The following is a 25087-nucleotide window of genomic DNA, read 5'->3' as shown; positions in this document are numbered from 1 at the left end:
TTCTTCCACCATTATTGCTTTAGTTGAAAAAGGAAACAAAACAATTTTGTCTCACGCAGAAAGAAACACGTTAATTTACAGGCGTTATAGACCTACTGTAAGAAAAAAGAAAAATGAACCAAACCAGGTTCATAACACAACAACTGTTTCCACCCACCTAACCACCCCTTTTAATCCAAATTTCTGATGAGTTTAAGCTCAATTCTTTATACTTAGATTTGACACATTTATGCTGCCTACCTGAAGACTTTAGTTTGCTTTTGTGGCAAACAATGGATGCTATTTAGTTGCCTGCAAAACAAGTCCATTTCCATATTTAAACGTCATTCCTACAAGAGTTTTCTCTTCTATTTGTCTCCAGCCATGTTTGTAGAGACATTGAAATAAAAATGATCCGTCTGATGTCAAAGACATGAAAGAAAATTGTCACTTGAACCCAATTATTTTCTTGCCAACAGGATATTTGGTTACTAATCATTTTGTCAATCAAGTATTTTCAGATTCTACATTAATTTACCATTTACATAAATTTAAAATAAATGTCAAAATCACTTTTGTATCTATGCATCTGTCTAGAAAATAAAAAGATATAGTGACATTATTCTTCTACAAGCAATAAAACAAGGAAATTTGATTACTTCAAGCAATAAGTAAGTCTCCCTGCAGATAATTTTTATAATCACTGTTCAACTTAATAGTATTTTACATTCTGCCTTGCAAGTTTCTCTCCCAAGACTAGCTTCAGTTCCAAAATAAAAAATTTTCATAAAATGTTTTAATGTGAATTTTTGTCTAATTAGTAAATATTGATGTGCTTTGGGCTTAAAAATAATTAAAAATTATTTCAAAATTCAGATGCCAAAAAGATTTTTTCTCCTGTCTTTGTCATTGGAGACAATATCCAAGGACACATATGTACCATTACTAAGGCAATAGGTGGACAGTTCTCAATAAAACAGGATTATAGATGAGGGAAAGCATTTGCCTTGATGCAGACTGTATGTCTTTCCTAATCATGAACTGCCCGATTCCAAGTTAAAGTTCTTTAACTAAAATCTATGATGTCACTAATTGACCAGCTTCATTCTAAAACTTGATTTTGGTCAATGTGCTTTAAAAAAAAAAAATAGCTAAAATGAAACCAAGTGACATTCATGTTTTATTTACATTCTCCATTCTTCCAACTCCCAGCATACTCAGCAAAACGCTATTTGTTAGCTCTTATTATCAAATAATTCTGAATTTGTATATCCCTCGTTGCTTTAAACAAAATATAATGTATTGACAAGTTATATTGGTGGGATGGTGCCTCAGACAGATTCTGACAGAGCAAACTGCATTAAAGCGGTGGAAAAAAATCTGATGTGATAAAGGGGGAAAGAAAAAAAGGGCAGGACCCTAATCCTGTTGCTGTGTTTATCGAGGCATCATGAGCTGTTGTTTGCACCTGTTTCGCTTCCGTGCAGAAGTCAAGGCAGTGAGTTACAGCACGGGGGCAGGGTGCTGATGTGGGAGGGACTCGAGCAGAAAGGGCTGCGGTGCAGTTTCCTCTGAAGAGAACAGAACTCTCTTACCTATGAACCAGGTAGTTTCCAAGAAAGACAGTGAGGGACGTTCCTGAAGGTGAGGTCCTGTGTTCCCTGTCAGGCACGCCTGCTCTCCTAGAGGAGAGGAAATAATGTCCTAACGTGTAGGGAGGTAGTCTGCTGTCTGCATCAGTTGGGAAGCGCTCTGGCAGCAGGAGGGGAGAGGGTGCCTCACTACACTGAATGGAATAAAGCTAAAAATACGTTTGGTGTCTGATAAGAACGCCAGTTTTCTCAAGCTCTGGTTTAACGCTGGACTTTCTGTTTTGCTTTTAAAGAAAAATGTTTTACAAGGGCAGCATGAAGCGGACAAAATCTGGAGCAAAGAAGGATTTTATGCTGTTGTCATTTTTCTCAGCATCTTTGTTATCATAGTAACATGTTTGATGGTAAGTTTGCTTCTTTGTATATTTTATCCTTTGCTGAGTCCACTGCATAATATGATTGGATGCATTGCCACTCAAATAAATGTTAAAAAGACAGAGAGCAGAAGCCAAACTGTAATCCAGTTAGGTCAGAGAGACAGACAGCAGTGTGATTACGAAAGGAAGACCTATGGAAGTGTGACCTGCATAATACAGCTGTAATTGCACTGAAGTTTTAAATAACTTGATCTGCTCTGAGAATGAAGCTTTAGAACGCGATTCACTAAGGTCATTTGAAGCCCTCAAAGTCATTAAACTCTCATTGGCATTCTTGGTGTTTTATTTCTTCTTTTATGTTGTCTTTGTGGAACTCAGGAAAGAAACATTAAAAAAGAAATATGTCTTTCGGGCAACCTTACATCCAAAGAAAGGTTGATTTCTTTACTTTTAAATGGCTTTGAAAGCCTTCCATGAAATAGCAGGCAGAGAAAGGAGGTGATTATAACCTCAAAGGCTAAACCTCTTTCTACCAACTAACTTTTTAGATGAATGAACAATATGTAAGTATAAAAGTTTGCACTGCAATCATTATGTATGTCACAGTGATAAACTTTGAGTATGTTTTATGTTTTAAATACTGTCACTTTAAATTAACCTTACCAAATAAATTAAGCAGCACTGTTTGGTATTAAACAAATTGATAGTGATCTTTATATTTGAATTTTATAAATGGGTTTGAATATTCTTTCTGTGTGCTATATTTTCCTTGATTTTGCATATTTCAAAATATTTCTCTTTCAATTTTTAAATAAACCCCAACAGTATTATACTACTTACGCTGTCTTCAATCAGCAGTGTTGTCAGGTGGTTTATTGCATTTTGCTCATTTATGCTCCCCTCGATGCAAGGAGATCATCTTCAACATTTTGGGGCTCCATCCGAAAAGGCAGAAGCTGAGGGCATCTACACTGGAAGGATGTAAAATAAGTATGGCCTTAGACCAGGAGAAAGCAGGCATGCTTTCTATCCCAAAATTCAGGCTGTAGCAAGAACAACCTAAAATTCTTTCCATTGCAATAAATTCAAAGTTATTTCCTAAGAGTTGGAAATTTTAAGAGTATTTCTAAAACTTGTGATCCAGAAAACAAAAGAGTAATCCAAGAATTAGGTAAAAAAAAAATAGGTTTTTGGTTCTTAGACAGTGAGGACTAAGGAGAAAGAAATTTTTTTTATTTTATTTAAAGGAGAAAAAAACAAAACAGTATAAGGGTACGAGTAACAGAATTTCAAAAAAAATAAGAAATCACTGGTTAATAGATTATATATAGTCATCTTAGAAATAGTTGTTCAAGTTACAAGATTAAAGCATACAAAGTGGACATTCAAACAGTGAAACTGCAAAAAGTTGTGTTCAATGATCCAACAAAAACTTAGTAATATGGTCATCTATCTTAACACACCTAAACACTTGCAGTTGTATCCTTTAGAGCACTTTTAAGGAAAAAGAATTTTAATAAAAGAGAGTTAAAAATCTTAGGGAAACTAGTAGTATATTTTACTATTTTAAAGTGTCAGTTCCTTCTTATGGATAATTGCACTTTAAAATACATGGTTCTTCTTTCCTTAACAAGGAAATCCCGAGTATTGTTTTCTACCTTGTCAGTCACAATTAGATTGTTATTTGACTTCAAAGACATGAAAAAGGCCAGGAGGAGCTGAGGGTGAAGCTGGGGTGGTGGTAGAGCACTGCCTGGGATATGACTTCCTGATTTAATACACAGCAGTGAAAAAAATGGGCACAAACAGGGCAAGAGTATAAACCGATAAATATAAAGGTTGCTCATGGGATAAATAGGTAAGATTCTGAAGAGCAGAGAAAGGCAAAACTCGAAGGAGGAAAGTGTGAATAATTCAGGAACAGTCTTTGAGCAAAGAGAGGCAGGGCAGAGCTTGCTGTCAACCCTGTGTTTCAGGCTTAGCAAGTACAGCTCATGCAGGGCCAATGTATCCAGCATAACTGGGCACCTTCTTATATTTTGTCCTGTGTGGTGTCACGCGGCAGAAGGATCTCTAACAGCCACATTCTCACCCTCTTCATCCCAGCATTTTTAAAACACCAATATAAAAGCCTAAATAAGAGTGCTACAAAACAAATCAAGAAAGATTTTTTTTAAAATAGGTGATTGCCACCTACTGGGTTAGCAAATAATTTCATCCATTCATTCTATCAACACTTCCCGGGGGACAGTCCACCCTGGGCCTGTGTTGATCCTGTGCCTAGATGAGAGAACAAGGCAGGGAAGTTCCTTGTTCTCTGAAGCCTTCACTTTGGAGAGAGAAATAGACAATTGTTAATATTTTTTAAAAAAGAAAATCAAATAGTGGTCATACTATACTCCAGCTTCATGACATTCCGGAAAAAGCAGAACTATACAGACTTCGAAAAGTTAAATGACTTCTGGAGGGTGAGGAGGAGACTGACTAGGTAGAAGACAGCAGGTAATAGTGCGGTGAGACTATTCTGTATTCTATAAAGGTGAACACATGATGCCTTTGATTCATTAGAACCTATAAAATGCACAATGCAGAATAACCAACTAATCTATCCCATGGCCTTCTGTTAATAATAACCCATCAATATTGCTTTATTCATTGTAACAAATGTACCAGCCCAATATAAAATGTTAATATGAAAGTAAGCGTAGGAGGCATACATGGGACTTTTCAGTTTCTACTCAATTTTTCTGTAAACTACTCTAAAGTAAATTACTCTTTTTAAAAAAATCAAATAGAGATGTGTGCATGAGGAAGGCAACATGATGGTGAGTAGTGAAACAGAGCGATCTGACAACTGAGACATGAAAATGTGGGGAAAGAAGCTTCCAGGTGGAGGAGGCAATGTACGGAATAGTGCCGTGATGAAACAAGCTTTGCCTGTCAGGGGCATCCTAGGGGAAAGACAGAAAGTGGACATTTCAATCAGAGCTTGATGATGGTGCTTGTTTTTGTTTTGTCTTTGAGACAGTGTCTCGCTATCAGTTCAGGGTCACGTTGAACTCACTTCATAGCTCAGGCTACTCATGAAGTTGTCCTGCCTCAGCCTCTCCAGTGCTGGAATTACAGGTGTGCATCACCACAACCAGCGATGATGTTGTATTTAAAAGCTCACCATCTCTGTTAGGGGAGAGTGACTGGGGCAGCAGATGGGTAAAATACAGAAACGAGGATGAAAGTGCTGGTGGCCTGGGGAGGGGTAGGAATGGAGAGAAGTGAAAGACAGAGATATATTTGAAGCTGGAACCAAGAGGATTGTCTGTGTCTCATATATAAGGAAAAAGATGATTGAGGCTGACGCCTAGATTATTCTGTTGACTACCTGGCTGGCAGCACTGTCGTATCCTGGGAGAAGAACATGATCAGGGCTGGGGAATCAACGCAGCAAAATAGCACTTTTGCTTTATATGTGCATAGTTCTTAAATAAATTAAAGAAAGAGAATGATAGATTTCAAACACAATCTTAAATTTTAATATGAAAGCATCACCTTAAAAAGTAACAGAGAGGGGCTGGGGATTTAGCTCAGCGGCATAAGCACCTGCCTTGCAAGCAGGTGGTCGTGAGTTCGATCCCCGGTACCGATAAAAATGAAAAAGAAAAAAAAACTAACATAGAGGGGGGTTGAGGATATAAACTCAGTGGTAGAGCAAATACCTTGCACGTGGAAGAACATAGACTCAACCCCTAGTACCACAAAAATAAAACTAACAGAGTAACTAGCAGCACACAGAAAGAAATGGCTTTGCACAGAAAAATACATACAGTATGCATAATAGACAAGAGTAAAATGAAGCTAAGTTTATCTGGTAAAATTTTCCACAGAACAGTCAGTAGTTCATATATAGGGACCTGTCAAGTGTAATTTTTTAAATGAGCTTGTCATTGTGTAAGTGTTCAAATGCTTTTGACAATCATCGTTTTAAAGTAACATTTTACTTGGACCTCTCAGTACTATTTATAATAAATATTTATTATTTATTTTTATTATTTATTGTAAAATACAGTATTTTTATGCTGACATACACTGAGTTATACTTTTGTGATCTCAGACTTAGTCCAATTCTACTTCTCATATATTTATTGATTCTATAGAAAGATCAAATATAACCCAGAGGGCCAGCAATTTAGCTCAGGTTGCATAAACATCTTCCTAGAAAGTGCAAGGTTATGAGTTCCATCCCTTGTAACGAAAACAAAAGCAAACTATAACTCAGAATTTTCTTCTGGCATTAATTATATTTATATTAAGTGTTCATATTCATGTTCAGCCTTTCTATATACCATAGAAATGAAAAGCATGTGGTTTTATTGTGAAATTATATAGGTAAATTGTTGTAATGGAACAATGCATGTGCTAAGTAACAATAACAAAATTTTTGAATGTGGCATATTGTTTACTTTCCTTAAAATACAAAAAAAGAATACATGTTGCCAAGCATAAAATTAGACAGGCATGACATTTTCAAACGTGTGACTTATTTAGCACCTCTCAAATGTGAATGTGGGGTGGGTGGAGCGACAAATACACAAATACAATTTTCCAAGAAAAAATGTGTAGGCAGGTTCCAATCCATTCAGTCTGTTTCAGATGGAAGAAATTTGTTACTAAGAAGAATCAGTTCTTAGGCTTGAACAAATAGAACACCACTTATCATCTAAATTATACCTCCAAATATACTTATCTGACATTTATTAAAGAGTACAAAAGTATTTATGAAGTGTAGGTAGAGATGTCAGCAGACCAGATTGCACGCAGAGAGCAATTTTAGAAATCGTGTAAACTGCTGTTTGGGTCAATAAAACACTGGGCTGTGAGGCCTATAGAAGATCACCCATGTGTAGTGTCAGTGGTGTTTCTAGTCCTGGTCTGGTAGGTGAGACCAGAAATCCTGTAGTTGGCCACCTGGTGTAGCCTGAATATCACACAATAAATGTATGTCAAAGGTGATCATAATTAACCAACGTTTTCTAATGTGTTATGCATAATCTCCAGGGATTAAAAAAGATGGGACTGGACTCCTAGTAAAAGTGATTGACTATAGAATCATTTCCAAAGTAGCTATTTTTTAACTGATTTCTCATTTTTGTAGGAAGAATACTACAACTCTTAGTCATAGAGTAAAATAATAGTAATGGGCAATGATAATCGTAATTGCTTTCTTCCATGAATTTTACACTTATTGATACTAAATAGGTACTAAATCTACTATGTAATACTAAACACTAAATATGCTTAATTTTACTTGATTTTACTGTTCTTAATTTTACTGATGAGAAAATCAAGATTCAGAGAAGACAAGTGATTTGACCAAGAACTAGCAGTAGATGGCTGTGGGTGGCAGAGATTGGAACCTTAAAGGATTGAAACTCAAACCCAAGTCTATCTGAATTCAAATCAAGGATGTGAATTTGATTTCATAAAGGACTCAAACTGTGGGGTGTTTTAGCCCTGTAACTCTGTCTACAAACATCTGTTTCTACTACAAATGTACTCGGAAACAGAGAAACATGCCTGTGTTTATCACAACCACTCCACCCACACAAAAGTGATAAAGATGTGCCACACCGTGTCTTGCGTCATGGGCACACCTCTGTTTGCACTTAGTACTCTGTACTGGATGTAATTTTAACACAGTTGTCTTCTTGAAGTCTTGAATCTCTGACAGATAGAGTTGTGTGCTACCTTTGCATAACAATGTCTTGTTTCCAGAATGTGTTGATACATGTAAGAACAAACTCACTCATGTTAAATTAAAAGAAAAGAATGAACTCTTTAGAATGAACTGTAAAGAACAAATGCTACACTCTATTGGTTGGTAACTTCACTTAAATATTAGAACATAATCTAATCCAAAAAAATATTTTGTGTTACTTACCAATATTTTACAATGAAAATTATAAACTGTGAGATACTTCAAAGGATTTCTTTTGCCTCATCCCATTTCTGTATCCTTAGGTTCTTATTAATGCTTTTGAAGTTTTTTTCTTGCTATTGAATGATTTTTACAGCTCCTCTCATTCAACAATCCTTTATCTTTTCCATGTTTCATATGATCAAGTGACTTTAATGCATTGCAAGATTCATTCTAAACTTGGTATTGCTATGGTAAGATTTTAGGCTGAGTTTTAAAACAAAGTTTGTTCACATAGAAAAATATGCATATGTTATATTCCAGACTTCAATCTGTACAGAGCAAAATCTTGGAGATACTTTTCCAGAGGCTCTGGGAAAGAAACTGGGATGTAGGGATTTAGAAGAAATAGTGCAATTGAATGATCAGATGCCTGAAAGTTAGAAAATCTGGATTCCAGATTTGGTTTCCAATCTTTTGAGATCATACAAGTACTCTGAGCTTTAATGTGGATAAAAAGAATTTGCAGTAGAGGACTCGAGAGCCCTTGCACCAGGGCTTCTCAGCACAATACTACTGACATTTTAGACTGACTACTCCATTGGTGGGGGAAAGGTAGGCGTTCCTGCATTGCAGGGTTTTAGTAACTCCCTAGGCTCTGTGCATTACATGCCAGTAACACCTCTTCTGTTACTCCATCTCCTCACATATATGAAAACCAAAAATTCTCTAGAGATTGCCCAATGTCCCAAATGTCCCAGACACTGCCAAAATCCCTTCCAGTGGCAAATCATTGCCTTATAGCTTAATGCCATGATAATTACTATATTGCCACCTAGAAACCTCTTTCATTTTTTCCACATTTTTCCAGATAGCTTAATCTCTTGGGCATTTATAAACAGCACCTTACTTGTAATACACATTCTCTAGTTCTGCATTGCCCTCATTAAAAGTATAGAAACCAGTTTGTACACATACTACACTAAGACAAGTTGAAAAGCTGACCTCTACCCAAACACTAAAGAGATTACTCACTGGAAATATGTGGTAAAGGTTTCTCGTTAAAAACAGAAGCTTATGAGTGGCAAAGAAGGACTTTAGACTGTAACTTGTTTTACACTAATAAAATCATAATCATGACCTGTCAAGAAGAATTAAAATCAATACTTTCTGAATTTCTCATTTTAATCATTGAAATAAGCAAAATTCAAGTATAAACAAGCTAACAAATATTCTGATAGACATATTATATTTATGTAAAGCACTTTGAAGATACAACACGTGTATTATCTTTTTCTAGTAAAGGTATTTTTGTAAAAGTACAGATGTATTTGTTTCTTCATTCAGGAAAATAACTTGTTTGCCCTTAAAAAATGCTATCCCACTTTCAATTCTATTGTCTCATCTTTTCATAGTTACGTGTTTCACACAACAAACTCACCCATCTGTGTGACTTGTGATGGATATTGTTTTAAAATTTTTTAATAGAATGGTGGCAAGGTACATTGCAAAAGTCACAGAAACTGGAAAGATGCAGCAAGTTTAAAACCTTAGGCACTATACACAAATTAAAAGCATTTATCCTTAGTATTTTTCTCTCCTACCATTTAAAGGAAAAATGCAATAAACTTACTTGAAAGTAGTTACAATAGACTTGTCACTTACTAATAGACCTTGTTTTTCTTTTGTTTTTTTCTCCTATTTTCACATTCAGTCTCCTTCCAACTACTGTGTGTAGTTTTAAGAAAGGGTTAACCTAACAACCCTTTTTTGTTAGGTATTCTTAAGTTCCATAAGAATAGAAGACAATGCATGTGGGGAATACCTTGTAACTTTCACTATCTATGACCTAGTGTAGGTGCAAAAAGGTAGTTTTGAGTGACTTAGTTATCCACTTATAGCATCTTTTGTGACTTTACATCCCATATTTTCTCTTCTTTGCATCTTTTCATCTCTTTACTTTCTTACTCTGCACCTCAGTTTCCCAAATTTGCCATATATGCCACACATGATGCTTCCTGCGTTGTTGATTCTGTTTACTTGCAAAGAAACGTACATCTTGTAAATAAGGGTTCAAATCTCTGGATTTTCTTAATTAATCTCATTTTGATATGCTTTCATTTTAGTTTATCATATTTCTATTTCACCTGATCTTTTTTCACATTTTAATTTTGTTAACCACATTCTTTATTTCCAACATCATTTTGAGACTACTGCAAAAATGTTCCCTAAAGTTGCCCTGAAATAAATTCACAAAGGTATTTATTACATCCCAATTCTTCACAAATTTTCTTTTTTAACTCATCATACTTTAACAAGAATAATACATATTTAGACTTTATATCTTTGTAGTAGACAAATTATAGAGATGACTAAACATTTAGCAAAAGTTTGAAAGAAGAGTGTACACAGTGATTCGTTAGAGTAAATGTAATTGCAAACTGCCAAAAAGCCCTCTCCTCCTAAAATAACACTCATTTTGCTAAGGGATTTTAGAAGTTAAATAGAGAGTTTAATTGGCTTAAGGAGTTTTTCAAATGCAGAAATCACTGGCCCTGTTCATTCTGGGATAATTGCAGATAATGAGTTGTCACTGTTCAGTGTGAGTTAATCTATTGAGTTACCTCCTGAGCGCAGACTGAGGAACACACGGACTCTGGTTTTTGTAGGAATTGCAAAGGAGTCAGTGAGAAAAGAAGAAACGTCTAATAAAAAGAGAAACCTGACAAGAAAGATAAACACTACTCACCTCACAATTTTTCCCATAGGAAGTCCTGGAAAAGGCAGTCCAATTCTTTTAAAAATTCAAAAGTGATCATTTTAGCAATTCTGACTTTTGTTTAGTCTTTTTTGTTTAATTAAGTTTATTAGCACAATTTAGATATGCATAATGATTGCATTCACCATAAGGGATTTGTACCTGTACGTAGTACATCTTAGTTCCTCTTTTTTTCTTTCCCCTCCCCTCTCTTCAACCCCTCTTCCACACCTTATTCACAAAGCTTTATTTCCGTTTTATCCTTTTTTTCTCATTTTTTCTTTCCCCATTCATCCCCCCATCTCCTTTCTTTTTGAACAATTACTTCCTATCTCACAATGTTTTTACACATTTTGTTTCTTATTTATACTTTCAATTTCTCACACCCAAGAGATAATGCAGTATTTACATATGTGTGTCTAAATTATTTTATTTAAGAGTAACATCTCGGGGCTGGGGATTTAGCTCAGCGGCGTAAGCGCCTGCCTTGCAAGCAGGCAGTCGTGAGTTCGATCCCTAGTATTGATAAAAAAATGAAAAAGACAAAAAAAAAAAAAAGAGTAACATCTCAAGGTGCATCCGTTTAGCTATAAATGTCTCAAGCTTACCTTTCTTTATAGCTGAGTTGTACTCTATTGTATTTTTAAAAAACACATCTTTTTATCCATTCTCCAATTAATGGGTATTTGGGTTATTTTCAAGACTTAGCTATTACAAACTGCTGCTATAAACATGGATATACATGTATCGTTGTGGTATGATCAGTCAGCTCTGGCTTGAATTAGCCATTCCAAAAAGTGCTCTAGAATGGAGGAAAGTGATACTTTTGCTTTTTTTTTCTACTTACATTAAAAATTAAGATGAAAAAAGGGTAAGGTAGACAATATTGGTTGTCCAAATTATTCCTTGATAGATTCTTTAAATTTATTTGTCAAGTATTAATCAGGTATTCAAGTTCAAATATTACTAGTGTAAAATAATTTGCCAAGATAAGAAATTAAGGTTTATAGCATAAACATTTTATAAATTTTTTGAACACTTCTTTCTTCTCCGCTGTATTGGGTGCTGTTCTCTGTTTCTATCAAAATCATAGACCTGTGTTTCATGGCTATTTATTTTCCAAACTCTCTGCTTCAGTAAACAAACTGAGATGTGGCATTTTGCAGAATTAGCCAAATCTGTTCTTTAATGTAGTTTTGAGGAACAGATTAACATGCAAGAATTTTTGAATTGTATGAGCAGCATAACTTGAAAAACCAAATACATACTTTTGAGAAAAGCTTCAATACCATAAAACCAAGAAATCAAGCTATCAGGCTATGATTCCTTTATCATTAAGCCTTTATTTTATAGGTTGGGGCACAGGAGATTCTACTTTGTTGTGTGGTATGTGAAAACATGATAGGAATCCTTTGTTTCTCATCTGTGTAGATCCTTTACAGACTAAAAGAAAGACTTCAGCTTTCCCTGAGACAAGACAAAGAGAAAAACCAGGAGATCCACCTGTCACCCATCCTCCTACAGCCAGCACAATCTGAGGCAAAGACGGGGCACAGCATGGTGCAGCCTGATCAGGTGCCGAAGGTGCTGAGTGTTGTTGTGGACCCTCAAGGCCGATGCACCCCTGAGGTCAAAGCTACCGCCTCTACCTCTGTCTGTCCATCTCCTTTCAAAATGAAGCCCATAGGACTTCAGGAGAGGTAAGAGCTTTTTGTGTTTCCACCTATAAACTGCTTTTTATTTGAAGAGTATTCATCAGTTGAAACAGACGGAACAAGAGATGACTTGCATACTTGAGTAGATTTGTTCACTGCCAAATGGACACCAGGAGGTGACAGTGTTGCTCATCTCCTAGAAGTGTCCATGTGAGAGGAAGTCTTTTCAATGTATCCAATTCTGTTAAGCTGGTGTAGACCTAAACAAATTCTATCTAGGACTACAGGCCGGTTTCTATCACTTTTTTTGAGAATTTATTGAGGTCACTAACTCTTTAAACACAAAGTCATCTTTTTATTATCTTAAAGTATAGAGGGATGGGAGATAAATTCAGAGTGCTTCCTGCCAAAGTCCACACTGTTTGAAGTCATGCAGTAACCTGTATCACAAATTAATTTTATATAAGGTTTTCCCTGTTTCTTTTGAGCCCAGAAACACTAAAATTGAGAACTGTGACATTTTTGTTAGTTTATTTGCCTTTCAAATATACTTATTCATGCGATGTATTTTGTACTAATAAATTTCCACTTAAATCAAGTCCTATGTAGGAAATACAAATTCTTGATAAGGTAACTAATTCTTTGCTTCCTAAAAACATGAAATAAAACTTTTCATGATCTTTCCCAAAATAAGTTTTATCTTTATAGGTAAAATATTGCTTCTGGGTGTGGTGACTCACATCTATAATTTCAGCACTAGGAAGGCTGAGGCAGGAGAGTCAGCATGAGTTTGAGGCCAGCCCACACTACATAGAAACTCTGCCTCAAGAAAAAAAATATTGCTTACATTATATCCAACATTGTATACCATGTTACTGGTGTGATTAAGAAGGCTTTAAGACGCCTACTGTATTTTCCCTATGTCTCTAATTCCTATTATTCTATTGTTACTTGGCCTTTTTAGATCATATACATACATATAGATAGATAGATAGATAGATAGATAGATAGATAGATAGATAGATTACGTTTTTAATGACATATCACAATGTCTAATAAAAATAGCCATATGATTTGATGCTTAGGAATTGCAAAAGACAAAATTGGTCATTCAAAATTCATTGAAGCTTTTGCCAATGTGAAGAAGATCGGTTGCTGTAATCTCTAAATGTCTTTAATAGGCAAGTACTTTGCCGTTACACCAGAAGGAAAACCAAAACCACCAAATCATTCTTCTGGCCCCCTCCCTCAAGTACTTGTTGGTTTCCGGAAATATTCACATGGATTTCCATGTGACATTCTTTTTCTTGACACCACAAAGTTGCTCTTGAGATTTAATCTGAAGAGGGAGACAAGATGAGCCTTTCTCCCTGAGGCCAACTGGGAATCATGAGAAATGGGCTCGAGAGGTTGCTCTGCCTTCCTGAATCGATGGCCTCACATGCAAAAATAAGTCACTCACCTAGTCTCCTCCCTTCCTCTAAAAGCAAGAGGACAAAATTGACTTCCTACTTTCCTCCAGATGCTTTTATTTTTAGGAGTTTATTTTTGCTTCAAAGAGAAACCTTGAGGGAATCAGAGATCAGTGGTGAACCAAATGCAGGGTAGGAGGGAGAGTGCACAGAGGCAGGTAGTGAGAGATATGTTATGTATGTAACATTAAAAGATCATAATAAACTGACTAAAAGTTAGACTAGTTTTAATTATTACCGTGTACCTCCAATTCTAAGCAAGGTCAGCATAAAAATTGCTAAGGGAAATAATTATTCCTGGCATCCTGTAGGCCACTGCTGGGTCTATATAAATTTCAGAGTATAAAGTTAAGTTATCCATGTATTCATTTAACTGAAGTATTTGAGAAGGGAGAATGGGGGGTGGGGGGTATTCATCTTTGTCATTCACATGGGGACTCTAGCAGAGCAGGTACCTAATCAGTGTATAATGACTTCTCTGTCCCCTGATTTACCAATTTCCCTGCCTCATCACTGACTATCTCCACTTAGCTTCCTACCTCAGAGCGGAAGAAGGCTATTCTAACTCGAGAGCTGTAGGTCACTCCTCAACCGAGGAACTAACTTTATCAACTTTTCTCAACTGTACGTACTTAGCAAACACTGTACCCTTAGCCTATAAACAAGTTCTTTTTTATATTAAAGATACCACCTTATTTCTTTTTTCCTCTACTTCTCTTTGTTTCCATTTTCAAATAAACATTTTGAAAGAACAGAACATATCTGATGCCTCACTGTTCTTCAACCTTCTATCCTCTCTTTGTTCCAATGTGCTCTTATGCATTGTGGATGGTCCACCTACCCAACCCCAACCACAGGCTTATTTCTCTTCCCATCTAGCCGTAATGACCACATTCTCTTTCAACATCTTTCTTCCTTTAAGACAACATGTTCCCTGATTTCTGGGGATCTAATCACAGTCACTCTCATCTGTTGCTTTCCAAATGATCCCTGAGTGCCTTACTTAATTTTTCTCCTTACTGAGACAAAATACCAGACACCCAAAGTTAAAGGAAGAAAGGTTGATGTAGCTCACAGATGGTAGAGGGTCTGATTTGTACTTGACTGGATCCAAAGCAGGGAGATATCACAGAAAGGCAGAGAAGCATCACAGGCAGAAGGCCACAAAGCGTTGAAGAAGCAAAATAGCAAGAGACCACAGCAACGTTTTCTGTCCCTCATCTTTTATCCAGAGCTCACATCCTTAATTCTAGTATTGCACCATGAATCAATCCCAGCATCACATCCTTAACCCCACCTTCACACACTAGATCCAGCCATCTCTAAAATGCTCCACATATGACCACAAGATTTGGGGGAACATCTAGATATAATCTATAATGCTGAGGAGATACCACAGCTCAAATGAACTTCACAGTAGAGGTCTGGCCCTATGTTCCTGCTCTGACCTGAACATTTCCATGGCAACTCTTAAACACAACCAATTTAAAGTATTTCAAAATGGACCTCAAAATATTCCTTGTCAAATCTTTTTTTTCTTATTCTGATTCCCAGAAATGTTGTTGTGTCTTCACCCTGTCCTCTGTCTCCACTTCCTCTTCTAATAGAGTCAAATATTACGAAGACCTGGCACTTTTCTCCCGGTGTTGCCTTCTGTCCAACGCCAACCCCAATGAGAACTCAGGCTCTCTGGGTTCTCCTAATCCGCATCCACTGATCCTTCTGCCTCAAAATTTTTCCTTCCCATTCCACTCTCCCGACACTTCAATACTGGTTTTCTAAATTATATTGGAATGCTATTCTGTTTTTAAGATTCATGTGTTTCCACATTGCTTTCTCAAAGTAACTGATACAGTGGTACCTCGGTTTGCAAACACTTGATCTTTGTGAAAAGTATGGTTTGCAAACAGAAGCACTTTGGCAAAATTTTATTTTTGATTGTGAACTCTGCTTTGGATAAGGAACACAGCTACAGCTGTCTTTTCCTCACCAACGGAACATAACCATCTTTTCCAGAATTGTGGAACAAATTAAGTTCATAAACTTAGGTACCACTGTAATTTCTATATGTGACTTAGGAAACCTTTGCCAGCCTCTCTCTACCCCTGTTCCCCCTAAGCACCCACACACAACCATCCTGCTACGTGGACATTTTTCCAAGTATTATGTCGCACTTTTTAAAACCCAGGAAGTCATCCTTACCTAGAACTTGTCTATCTTTTTTCTACTCTTATTTGTCCTTGAAAAATACCACCACTATAGTGAGCCTGAATCTGGATTTACAGATTAATAAAACAGGAAATAAAATTGTATTTTTCTATAACTTGTAAGGGTTTTTTAGGTCCCATTTCTCCTAAATTGGAGAAACTTAACCTCATCCCTTTTCAGACTTAGTCTCTTCCTCTGTCTCTGTGACCTTGAGATTGCATGGAAGTTTGAGGGGAATTTCTCAGCAGAAGAGCGGGGGTCTTATCTACTTTGATACTGTCTGCCCAAATGATTATTTGCTACCAGAATATATCCTCAGAACCCATTCAGAACACTTGTTACCAAGCTGTTCCCTGCTGCTACTCATGCAGCCTCTCTCTCCTCCCCTCTCTTGGCTATGTCCAATGTAGTCTAGAAACACAAGTTCTCTCACTGCTATACCATAAATGGAGACAAAGAAAACTCTGTGCACGTCTAAGACACCGTTCCCCTGAAACACCATCCAGACACTTCTTCACGTAACTTTATCAAGGGTGGGGGCCTCTTGCTGAAGGTCTCCCATTTCCCCAGGACTTGGCCATGAAGGATGGGGTCTCACTGGCACTTGTACTCTCAAGGAGCCATTCTAACACTTCTGCCTCCCCTGAACTCATGGACTCCTTCTCAGGCTTTCTGAAGTACAGAAACCTTTGTGTTGCTTATTTTATATTCTGTGTCATCTGACATCCACAAGTTGAAACACAAAGGTCCTTCCACCTAAGACGTGACCTTTGGAACCTGAAGTCCAAGACTGGACTCAAATTTCCTTGCCTTCTGCTTTCACATTCTTTCCCAAAGGCAATAAAACAGCAAATAGGTTGACAGTCTGAAGACACAGGTCTAAAGGTGAATATCTGGACTAAACATAGGGGACATTGTTTCCTGCTGGAAGCTCTCCAGGGATCGCGGTCCCTCCTTTCATTCTCTCCCAGCCCAGCACTGATTCAGTGGCTCTTCTACCATCTTATATTTTAGCTCCATAACTGTGCATACAGTATTCAGAGCACTTCTTGGATACATTGTAAATTTTGGTTTACTGATATGTCTTAGCCAAAAGACTCTAAACTTCTTGAGGGAACATATATGGCTTAATATTCTCTTTATCTCTAGTGTATAAAACATAATCCTTGGAAAGCAGAAACTCCTAGAAATCAATAAATGAATAATTCCCATAAGCAACTCTCAGGTCAAATTCTAGTAGCTATAGGGAAATATTTTGCTTATTCCACCGTCTTTTTCTCTTCTATTCTCACCCCCATTTTTAATGCCATAATTCCTGGCCAACGTAACATAATGAAGAATTTTAAGAGCGATAAGATATTAAAGATGTAGAGTGTGCTATACAGTTAGAAAACTTTTCTGAAGTTTTAAACCTTAAAATCTTATGCTTAAGTATTTTAATAGTGCCTTTTAAATAGCCTCATTTTAATTTCCATCTCTTGATTCTGGAGTGATTGTCTCATTTATTACATAAAATGAAAACATAGTATCACAAAGACTGTAAAATGAATCATTTGTCCCAAAAGAGTTTTGGGTTGTCACATATAACTCTCTCATCTCTGATGGGAAGAATCTATTATCTTGACATTATCAATAGTAAAATATAATTTTAATCAAAATATAAATGAAAGAAAATGTGGAAAGTAAATTTATGTGCTTAACTGAACACAAGATATATTTTTAAAAATTGTGAAGATTAAAGACTCTTACAAAATAAAGACATACTAGCTTTCTCTTCTTTTCTCTGTTTCCAGTTAGTTACCTAATCCTATTGCTTATTATTCCACCTTTCTTTGTGTATGAGTGTGTGTGTGTGTGTGTGTGTGTGTGTGTGTGTGTGTGTGTGTGGTGCTGGAATCAAACAAAGGGCTTTGTACACACAAAACAAGAACTCTACCACTGAGCTACATCTCAGGACTCCACCTTTCTGATTATTGCTTATCTTCCTATGACCGTCACCCTCGGGGAGATTCACATCATGTCTTGGTCTAATTGTCATATCTTCTGATTAGGAAAATGTTATTAGAAATAATATATGGTATATGTTTCACATAGATTATTTTATTTCATCTTACCTGTTTACAGTTAATTCTTTTTCTTCCTTCAATTCCTACTATATATTCTACATATCTGTCTTCCCACAACAATACCTATGTTTTCTTACTTTGCTGTGCTGGCTCCCCTTTGCCTACAGGACAAGGCCTAGATCATCTCACTGGGTCTGAGAAGTCCTATACTATCTGGCCCTGGTGAGTCTCTAAATCTGTTTGCCATTAATTCCACATAAATCCTCTATCCATCCCTATCTTCCTCAGTGTCCTGGATACATGTCCACATTTGCATATTTGTTGACTCATTCCTCAACTTTCCTCCAGGTACATATATCTCCAATCTACAAAGTCCAACACCAAACTTGCCCTGATTGGTCGTGTAGCCCATCCATCCCCACCGAGATTTATAACACTTCTAAGTTGGAACACCACTGTCTAGTCATGATTTTAATTAAAAAATCATTCACAAAAAGACTGAAACTGGTTCTCAAGCGTCCTGTCCCTTAGCTAGATAGTAGAAATCCTAAAGATAAGTCCTATGGCACAACATACTCATGTCTCCTGTAGCACCTGCATTGCTTGTTCACAGTAAACGCTAGAAAAGTATTATGAAGTTAATCAGTTTTCCTTTATATCTAGGGATCTCATATATTTTGAAAGAAACTTGCATAAAAATAGGTAGCTTAATGATAAACTACAAAGCTGAGTCTGACATTTATTAAATAAGTGAATCAGCAGAGTAAATCCTTTGTGGTATGTTTTGCAATCTACAAAGCAACATCTAATCCACCTTTCTTCCAAGGATACTTTAAAATAACAACCAATAAAAGATACCACGAAGCCTTTGAGAAAAGAAATCTAGTATTATCATTGTTTTTGTCCTTTGACTCCATCTCACAAGGCTATATATACTAGATCAGTTGTATTTTTGAAATAGGAAAGTTCAAACTTTTTTTTAATGGGTTCACATAGTTAACCTGCTATAGGCATCATAAGTATTTTTAGCTGTCAGTTGAATTTTAGGCTTTTTATTCAATATGAAATTATATTCATTATACATGATATATGTAATAAACATATAAAATTAACCTCAAGTAGTCTAACATTGTATATAATGACCTGAAAAGATCAAAGGAATCTAGAGTATCAACTAAGCTCTTCTATAACCGGTGTGGTAACCTTTGGCAAGCACAGTGCGGCCGTTGGTGGCCCATCCAGATCTGGCTGCAGTCCTATCTTCTCTTCCCCACGGCAAAATTCATCGGCTGTTCCAAGAATTCAGCAGCCTCTTCACTACAGACTCATCCCAGGAATTGCCTAGTTCAGAGGTTCCTAGATAGTTTTGCCTCTACCACCCTCTACATGGTCTCAAGTGGATAATCTCCTAGCATGAGTTCAAACATCCAGGGCCGTTTCCTTCCAGGTGGGAAAATTGTCCACAAACTGCCATTCATGCTGCAGAGCTCCCTGTGTGATCAGGTTGAGAGCAAATGCAGATACAAGCAGAAAGGGCAGTTCAGCATTTGAATACCCACCCAGCCTTCCACACACAGTAACTTGCAATCTGATCATGGACTGTGGCTTCCAGATTTACCAGGTGGGCTCTGTTCCCACACAGTCCATGGGGGACCAAGTCCAGCCGCTGGGGAAACTCTTCAGGCCATTCTCCAGAATAGGAGCTATTTTTAGAGAGAAGTATGCCTGCTTCCTGAATTCTGCATAATGCTGACATTTCTATATACTCTTGTCCTGACCCTATTGGAGGAGTGATTGTGGTATAATTTTCCTTTTCACTGGTTTCTTTACACATGATGCAATTAAAGTTTCACTTTGGAGAGTACTAAATGTGGTGCTTTGTAACATGAGCCTCTTGTCTTTGCTCAGGGACCGTGCTCCAGATCGTGATGTACAGGTTGACAGAATTAGGTGAAATGGCCTGTTTTGTTGAACCATTTTAATCAGGGCAGGGCCAGACAATTCCCAGTGTAAGCCTGGCTTCCTATTTTAAGAAACCACCTCTGACTCCCAGGTAGCATGTTAGGAGATTTTACCTTGTAAGATTTTATCCCTGAGGAATTATTTCAAATATTCCATAAAACTACAGCTTAGGATCCCATTGCGTGCATTTGATGGACTGCTTGACCACTGTATTCCCGGCAAGGGGCACTATTCTATCTTACCAGGTTTTCCCAGATATTAATCAGGACCTCTATATAGGCAGGCAGTGAAAAGTTTTATGTACTATTGTCAGGTGACTTGAGCAAATTAAATTAGTTTTCAATTAATGCTTTTCTCTGTATGCTTATTGTATATTTTAAAGTGCCATCCTCAATTTTCAATGAATCATAATTATTTGGGAGTAATTTAAACATGTGGAAGGGTGCTATGTTCTCAGATCCAGCCAAAATGAAGTCCCTCTGACTGCAAAGCGGGGAAATAGAGCCTCCTAGTGGAGAACTGCGTGTTGATGCAGTTGTTAGTTCATCTCTCCTAGGGAAAAAAACCTGAATCTTGCATTGGCAAAAAGAAAAATAACGCTAAGACTTTAATGTCCTCCTTGGTAGGTAAAGTATGTTCTCTTTTTGAAGGCACCTTTTAAAAAAATATTTCAGCATAGTGATGAAAGAGCTGTCACTTGAGAAATGACAAACTGGTGTAGACATTCTCAAATACACTGTGCTTTCTTAAAATGTCTGGTATCAGTCATTTCCCCCTTTTCATTAAACCCACAAGGGATTTTTTAAATGTGTCAAATGAAATTATTGCAGCCTAACAATTATTTTGTAATGTGTAAATCATGTATTTAGAAGCCCTTCCCCCAATCAGTACATTAGTAATATTATTATTATTACGTCTCTAATTCTGGGGAATATTCTTTTCTTAATACAATAGTGAGACTGAAAATCATTACATTCCAAAGCATATATTGGAATTAATAGATTAAACTTTGGCAAAGGTTTCATTTGCCTGAAAGAATACACCTCAAATGAGTGTACTAAGTCACACTAACCTCCGATGGACCCTCGACATTACTTAAACATCACCTTTCCTGTCCCATTTCTTTCTCATTAACCAACATGGCTTTTTCCAAACCAGTATTCTCTCTTTAAATTTTCTTCTTCTCCTCTAAGAATAGATTAACTCTGCATGACCTTCCTTGATACCTCAAATGCTTTTGCATGAACACACACACACACACATGCACGCACGCATGCACACACGCAGCAGAGAGCCCATTTATCATTGTTTTCTTACTTCTAGTTGTACACACACAGAAGAGGGTCTTCATACAAGGCTTTAGTCTAATGTATAAGGCTACCATATTATTCAGTCTTTACATATTGCCTGAATGATACGTTAGCCATACTCACCAGTCTGAGCCTTGTAACTCACCTGTTTCATCACAAAAGTTTCCATGCTAGAAAGCCTGGGACTGAAGGAAACTCTCCCTGGTCATCTCCTTCTCAGGTGCCTGAACCTCCAGGCACTTTCTGTGATCAATGGGATTTTAAGGTCCATGTGGCCTCTGTATGTGTTTAAGATGTATGTCTTAGAGAATTTAAGACTCTACTTTGAACCTATTTTCACAACATAGATGTGCATCAAGACACTGAGGCAGAAAAAAACACACAAATTAAAGACTGTATTTGTAAAGAAGGACTCTAGATATAGGTCTCAGATTAGGAGACTGTAGATCTCTCCCTGTGAGACAAAAGATCCTCTCCTCTTCCAGCATTCTGTAGAATAACTTTGTATGGGCCAACAGTCCTTATCATTACTTTCCCATCTGTTAAAGCTCCAATATTCTTTTATAAATTAATAACAAAACTTTGTAGAGGAAATTTCTTCATTACCAAGTAATCTTTATCATCTTGACCCCCAAGAAATGCCATCACTGTCCTGTAGAATACTTTATTGTACTTCTTAAACATGACTTTCAAGTACATTCTCTAAACTCTAAACAAAAAAAGGAAACATGAGTTGTCACCCATTCTATTCTTATAATTCATGAAGGGTTAAATGTGCTGAGGTTGGAAATTCATAGAAATAACTTCTATTCTGGCACTAAAAAATCCATATGGGTAGGGTATGTATGCTGAAAATTTACCTCCAGTTGAAAGAGTGAGAATTAAAGCCACTAAGTGGTAAACCATTACGAATATGTGAAGTGTGGAAAGCACAAAAGTTAAGTATTGTATTTCGTTACTGGAGCAGATTGAGTGTAAGGGTTTGTTAGGTGGATATTTTGGAAGCATGTGCACAGAGACACTATCAGAGTAGTACTTCCCTTTAAATGTAAAATCTTTGAGAGCACTGAAGGCATGAAAGGCATACCTTGTAAATACTTAAAATATGAGGATTCAAAGGTTTTAAATTTTCAATTTAAGTGTGTTCTCCCGCATGTGACCTGTAGGGGGCACACTGCAACAACAGTATGCTAGACAAGTAAACACTGAGGCCTCTTTCTTGCAGCAATTCCCAAGCTTGGTTTTACAACATAAAGTGATTCCAATGATGGGTGGGCAGGATGTCTCAAAAAAAGCTTTCATTTAGTGTCAATAACAGTCCCTGGAAATACTATGTTTAGCTGTGATATAACACTCAATATTTTAGAATGTCAAAATAATAATAATTAAAATAATTGAGACGTCTTAAACATGATTTGACCCCTACATGGTTGTTTGGTCAATTTTTAAAAATTTTTATTTAAAGAAAGACTAAATAAAACAGAAAATACATAGAAATAATACATACGTTCAGAGAAAAAATAAACAGTAAGAAATCACTAGTTGATGTTTACATACTGTCCTTTTACAAATAGTTGTTCAAGACACAAAAGTGGAACTTAGAAAGTAGGAATTCAAACAGCAAGACTGCAAACAGTTCTGTTCAACTATCCAACAAAAAAACTTAGTAATGTGATTGTCAATCCTATACACTTAAACATACATGCAGTTATCCATGTCTTCATTTACGTTGAGATTAAACAAACTAAAGCAGGCTAAAGTCATTCTGAACAAAGAATAATACTATTCCTGGATTTCACATCGTGACACTCCAGGATCAGCACTGGGTACTATAGTGTCTTTTTTTAAATTTTTATTTAAAGAAAGAATAAACAAAACAGAAAATGGATAGAAATAATACTTCCTTTCAAAGAAAAAAATAGACAGTGAGAAATCACTAGTTGATGATTACAGATTGTCTTCTTACAAATAGTTATTCAAGATACTAAAGTTGAGCATATAAGGTGGGGATTCAAACAGTCAGACTGCAACCAGTTCTGTTCAACTATCCAACATAAGCTTAGAAATATGGTTATCAATCCTATACACTTAAACATACATACAGTTATCCATATCTTCAATTATGTTCAGATTGAACAAACCCAAGCAGGCTAATATCACTCTGAACACAGAATAATACTATTTCTGGGTTTCATATTATGACACTCCAGGATCAGCACTAGGCATTTTACTGTCTCTTTTTCTTCAAAGTATCTGTTCATATCATCATGTGTCATAAGATCAGTTCTCATAAACTGTTTATAGATTCTACAAATGCATGAGTCTTAACATGTATTTCTATTCTTTCTATATTAGAGGGAGAAACAAAACAAAGCAAGAAAGAACAAAACATATTCCTATAAACACATGAAACGAAAAAGACATATAAGACTGTTGTACAAAGAGTTCTACCATAGTTCCTGTGCTGTCTCTTGTTATCTTCAATAGAATTGGCTATATCATCAGACATAGAATAATTGAATATATCAGGACATAACAGTACTAATAAAAACACAACTTTGTATATGGTATAAAACTTCAAAAGCAGGCAGTTATCAAACCAGAATGTGTATTGTAGAGTCTTGTCATCTTCTGTGTAGTTACCTATACTCTCAGACTTGATACTATCAATCATAACAGTTTTGAATAAAATCTGTTGATATGAAATAGCAATCAAACAAACCAGATTTAACTATGATCAGTCATGATAAAACAGTATAAGTCATACAGGGCTCCAGATTAAGATAATAGGAAATTAAAGATGACCACTGTGATATATCCTGATGTTTTTGGGATAGCTGTCTGTGCCCTCAAATCTGATGCAATGGACAGACTGGGACAAAATAAAATACCAAAAATAAAATAAAATAAAATAAAATCTATCTAAGCAGAGTGGTGCCAGTAATATGGGTTTTAAATCCTGTTATACTATTAACAATATCTTCTGCCAACTTTTTTAAGTCTTTCCCTCCCCTTTCACTTCCACGGGGAACACTGTACATTTTTGACTTTGACCAAGACCCTTGGTTTTAAATTGGGGGGGGGGGGGGGCAACCTGCTATTTACCTAAGTGGATCCTAACCTTTTCTCTGCTGGACTTGATCTCTAATTGTATTCCTTTACCTATTAAAGCCTGTCTTTCCAACCTATCCACAAATACTGGTCTAGTTTCCCCTATTGCTCTCTGGTTCTCTGTCACATAGAGCATTGTTTTTTCATATTTGATTTTCAGTCGATGTACTCTTTTTCATGTTAATTATATTTCCTGTAAATAGCATCTCAGTGGACCCTGCCTCCTGATCTACTCCATGGGTGGTTCTTTTTTTTTTTAATTTAGTATATCAAGGCCATCTATATTACAGATTATAACAAACCTTCTCTGCCTTATTTCTGTCATGCTCTTTTTTTGCCATCAGCTGTCTTCTTCGTTCTGCTTTCTGCTCCACTCATTGAGGCCTCTCTGCCATTCTCCCTGGAATCCTAGTACTTTTCTTTCTCTCTAGAATGCCCTGCAGTATTCTCTGTAGAGTTGGATTGGTGGTTGCAAATTTCCCAAGTTCCTCTTTGTCTTGGAAGCATCTTGTTTCTCCATTAATTTCTAGAGACAGTTTAGCAGGGTATATCAATCTGGGTTGGAGGTTATTTTCTTTCAGGGCTTGGAATATTTCACTCCAGACTCTTATTGACTTGATGGTTTGTGTTGAGAAGTCTGCCGTTATTCTGATGGGCTTTCCTTTATAAGTTATCTGTTTCTTGTC

General features: G+C 36.5%; 1 protein-coding gene across 2 annotated transcripts in view; it reads left to right on the top strand.

Annotated features, from left to right (window-relative positions):
- Ptprr (protein tyrosine phosphatase receptor type R) overlaps positions 1-25087 on the top strand; it is a 276029-nt gene that overhangs the window by 154605 nt on the left and 96337 nt on the right. Inside the window, exons 1-3 of one of the 2 annotated variants that reach the window (XM_063255140.1) lie at positions 1606-1623; positions 1865-1975; positions 12049-12317. In XM_063255140.1, the coding sequence (XP_063111210.1) occupies positions 1973-1975; positions 12049-12317 (272 nt within the window). In that variant the 5' untranslated portion in view covers positions 1606-1623; positions 1865-1972. Of the gene's footprint in view, positions 1-1605; positions 1624-1864; positions 1976-12048; positions 12318-25087 lie in introns of those variants that run through there. The other variant, XM_013159524.3, reaches the window with a different exon arrangement.

Source organism: Cavia porcellus, unplaced genomic scaffold (assembly GCF_034190915.1).
Source record: "Cavia porcellus strain 051 isolate PalLab524CR breed Dunkin Hartley unplaced genomic scaffold, mCavPor4.1 scaffold_8, whole genome shotgun sequence".
Classification (NCBI taxonomy): domain Eukaryota; kingdom Metazoa; phylum Chordata; class Mammalia; order Rodentia; family Caviidae; genus Cavia; species Cavia porcellus.
The sequence above is the reverse complement of the archived record's forward strand: the minus strand, read 5'-3'. Positions and strand labels throughout refer to the sequence as shown.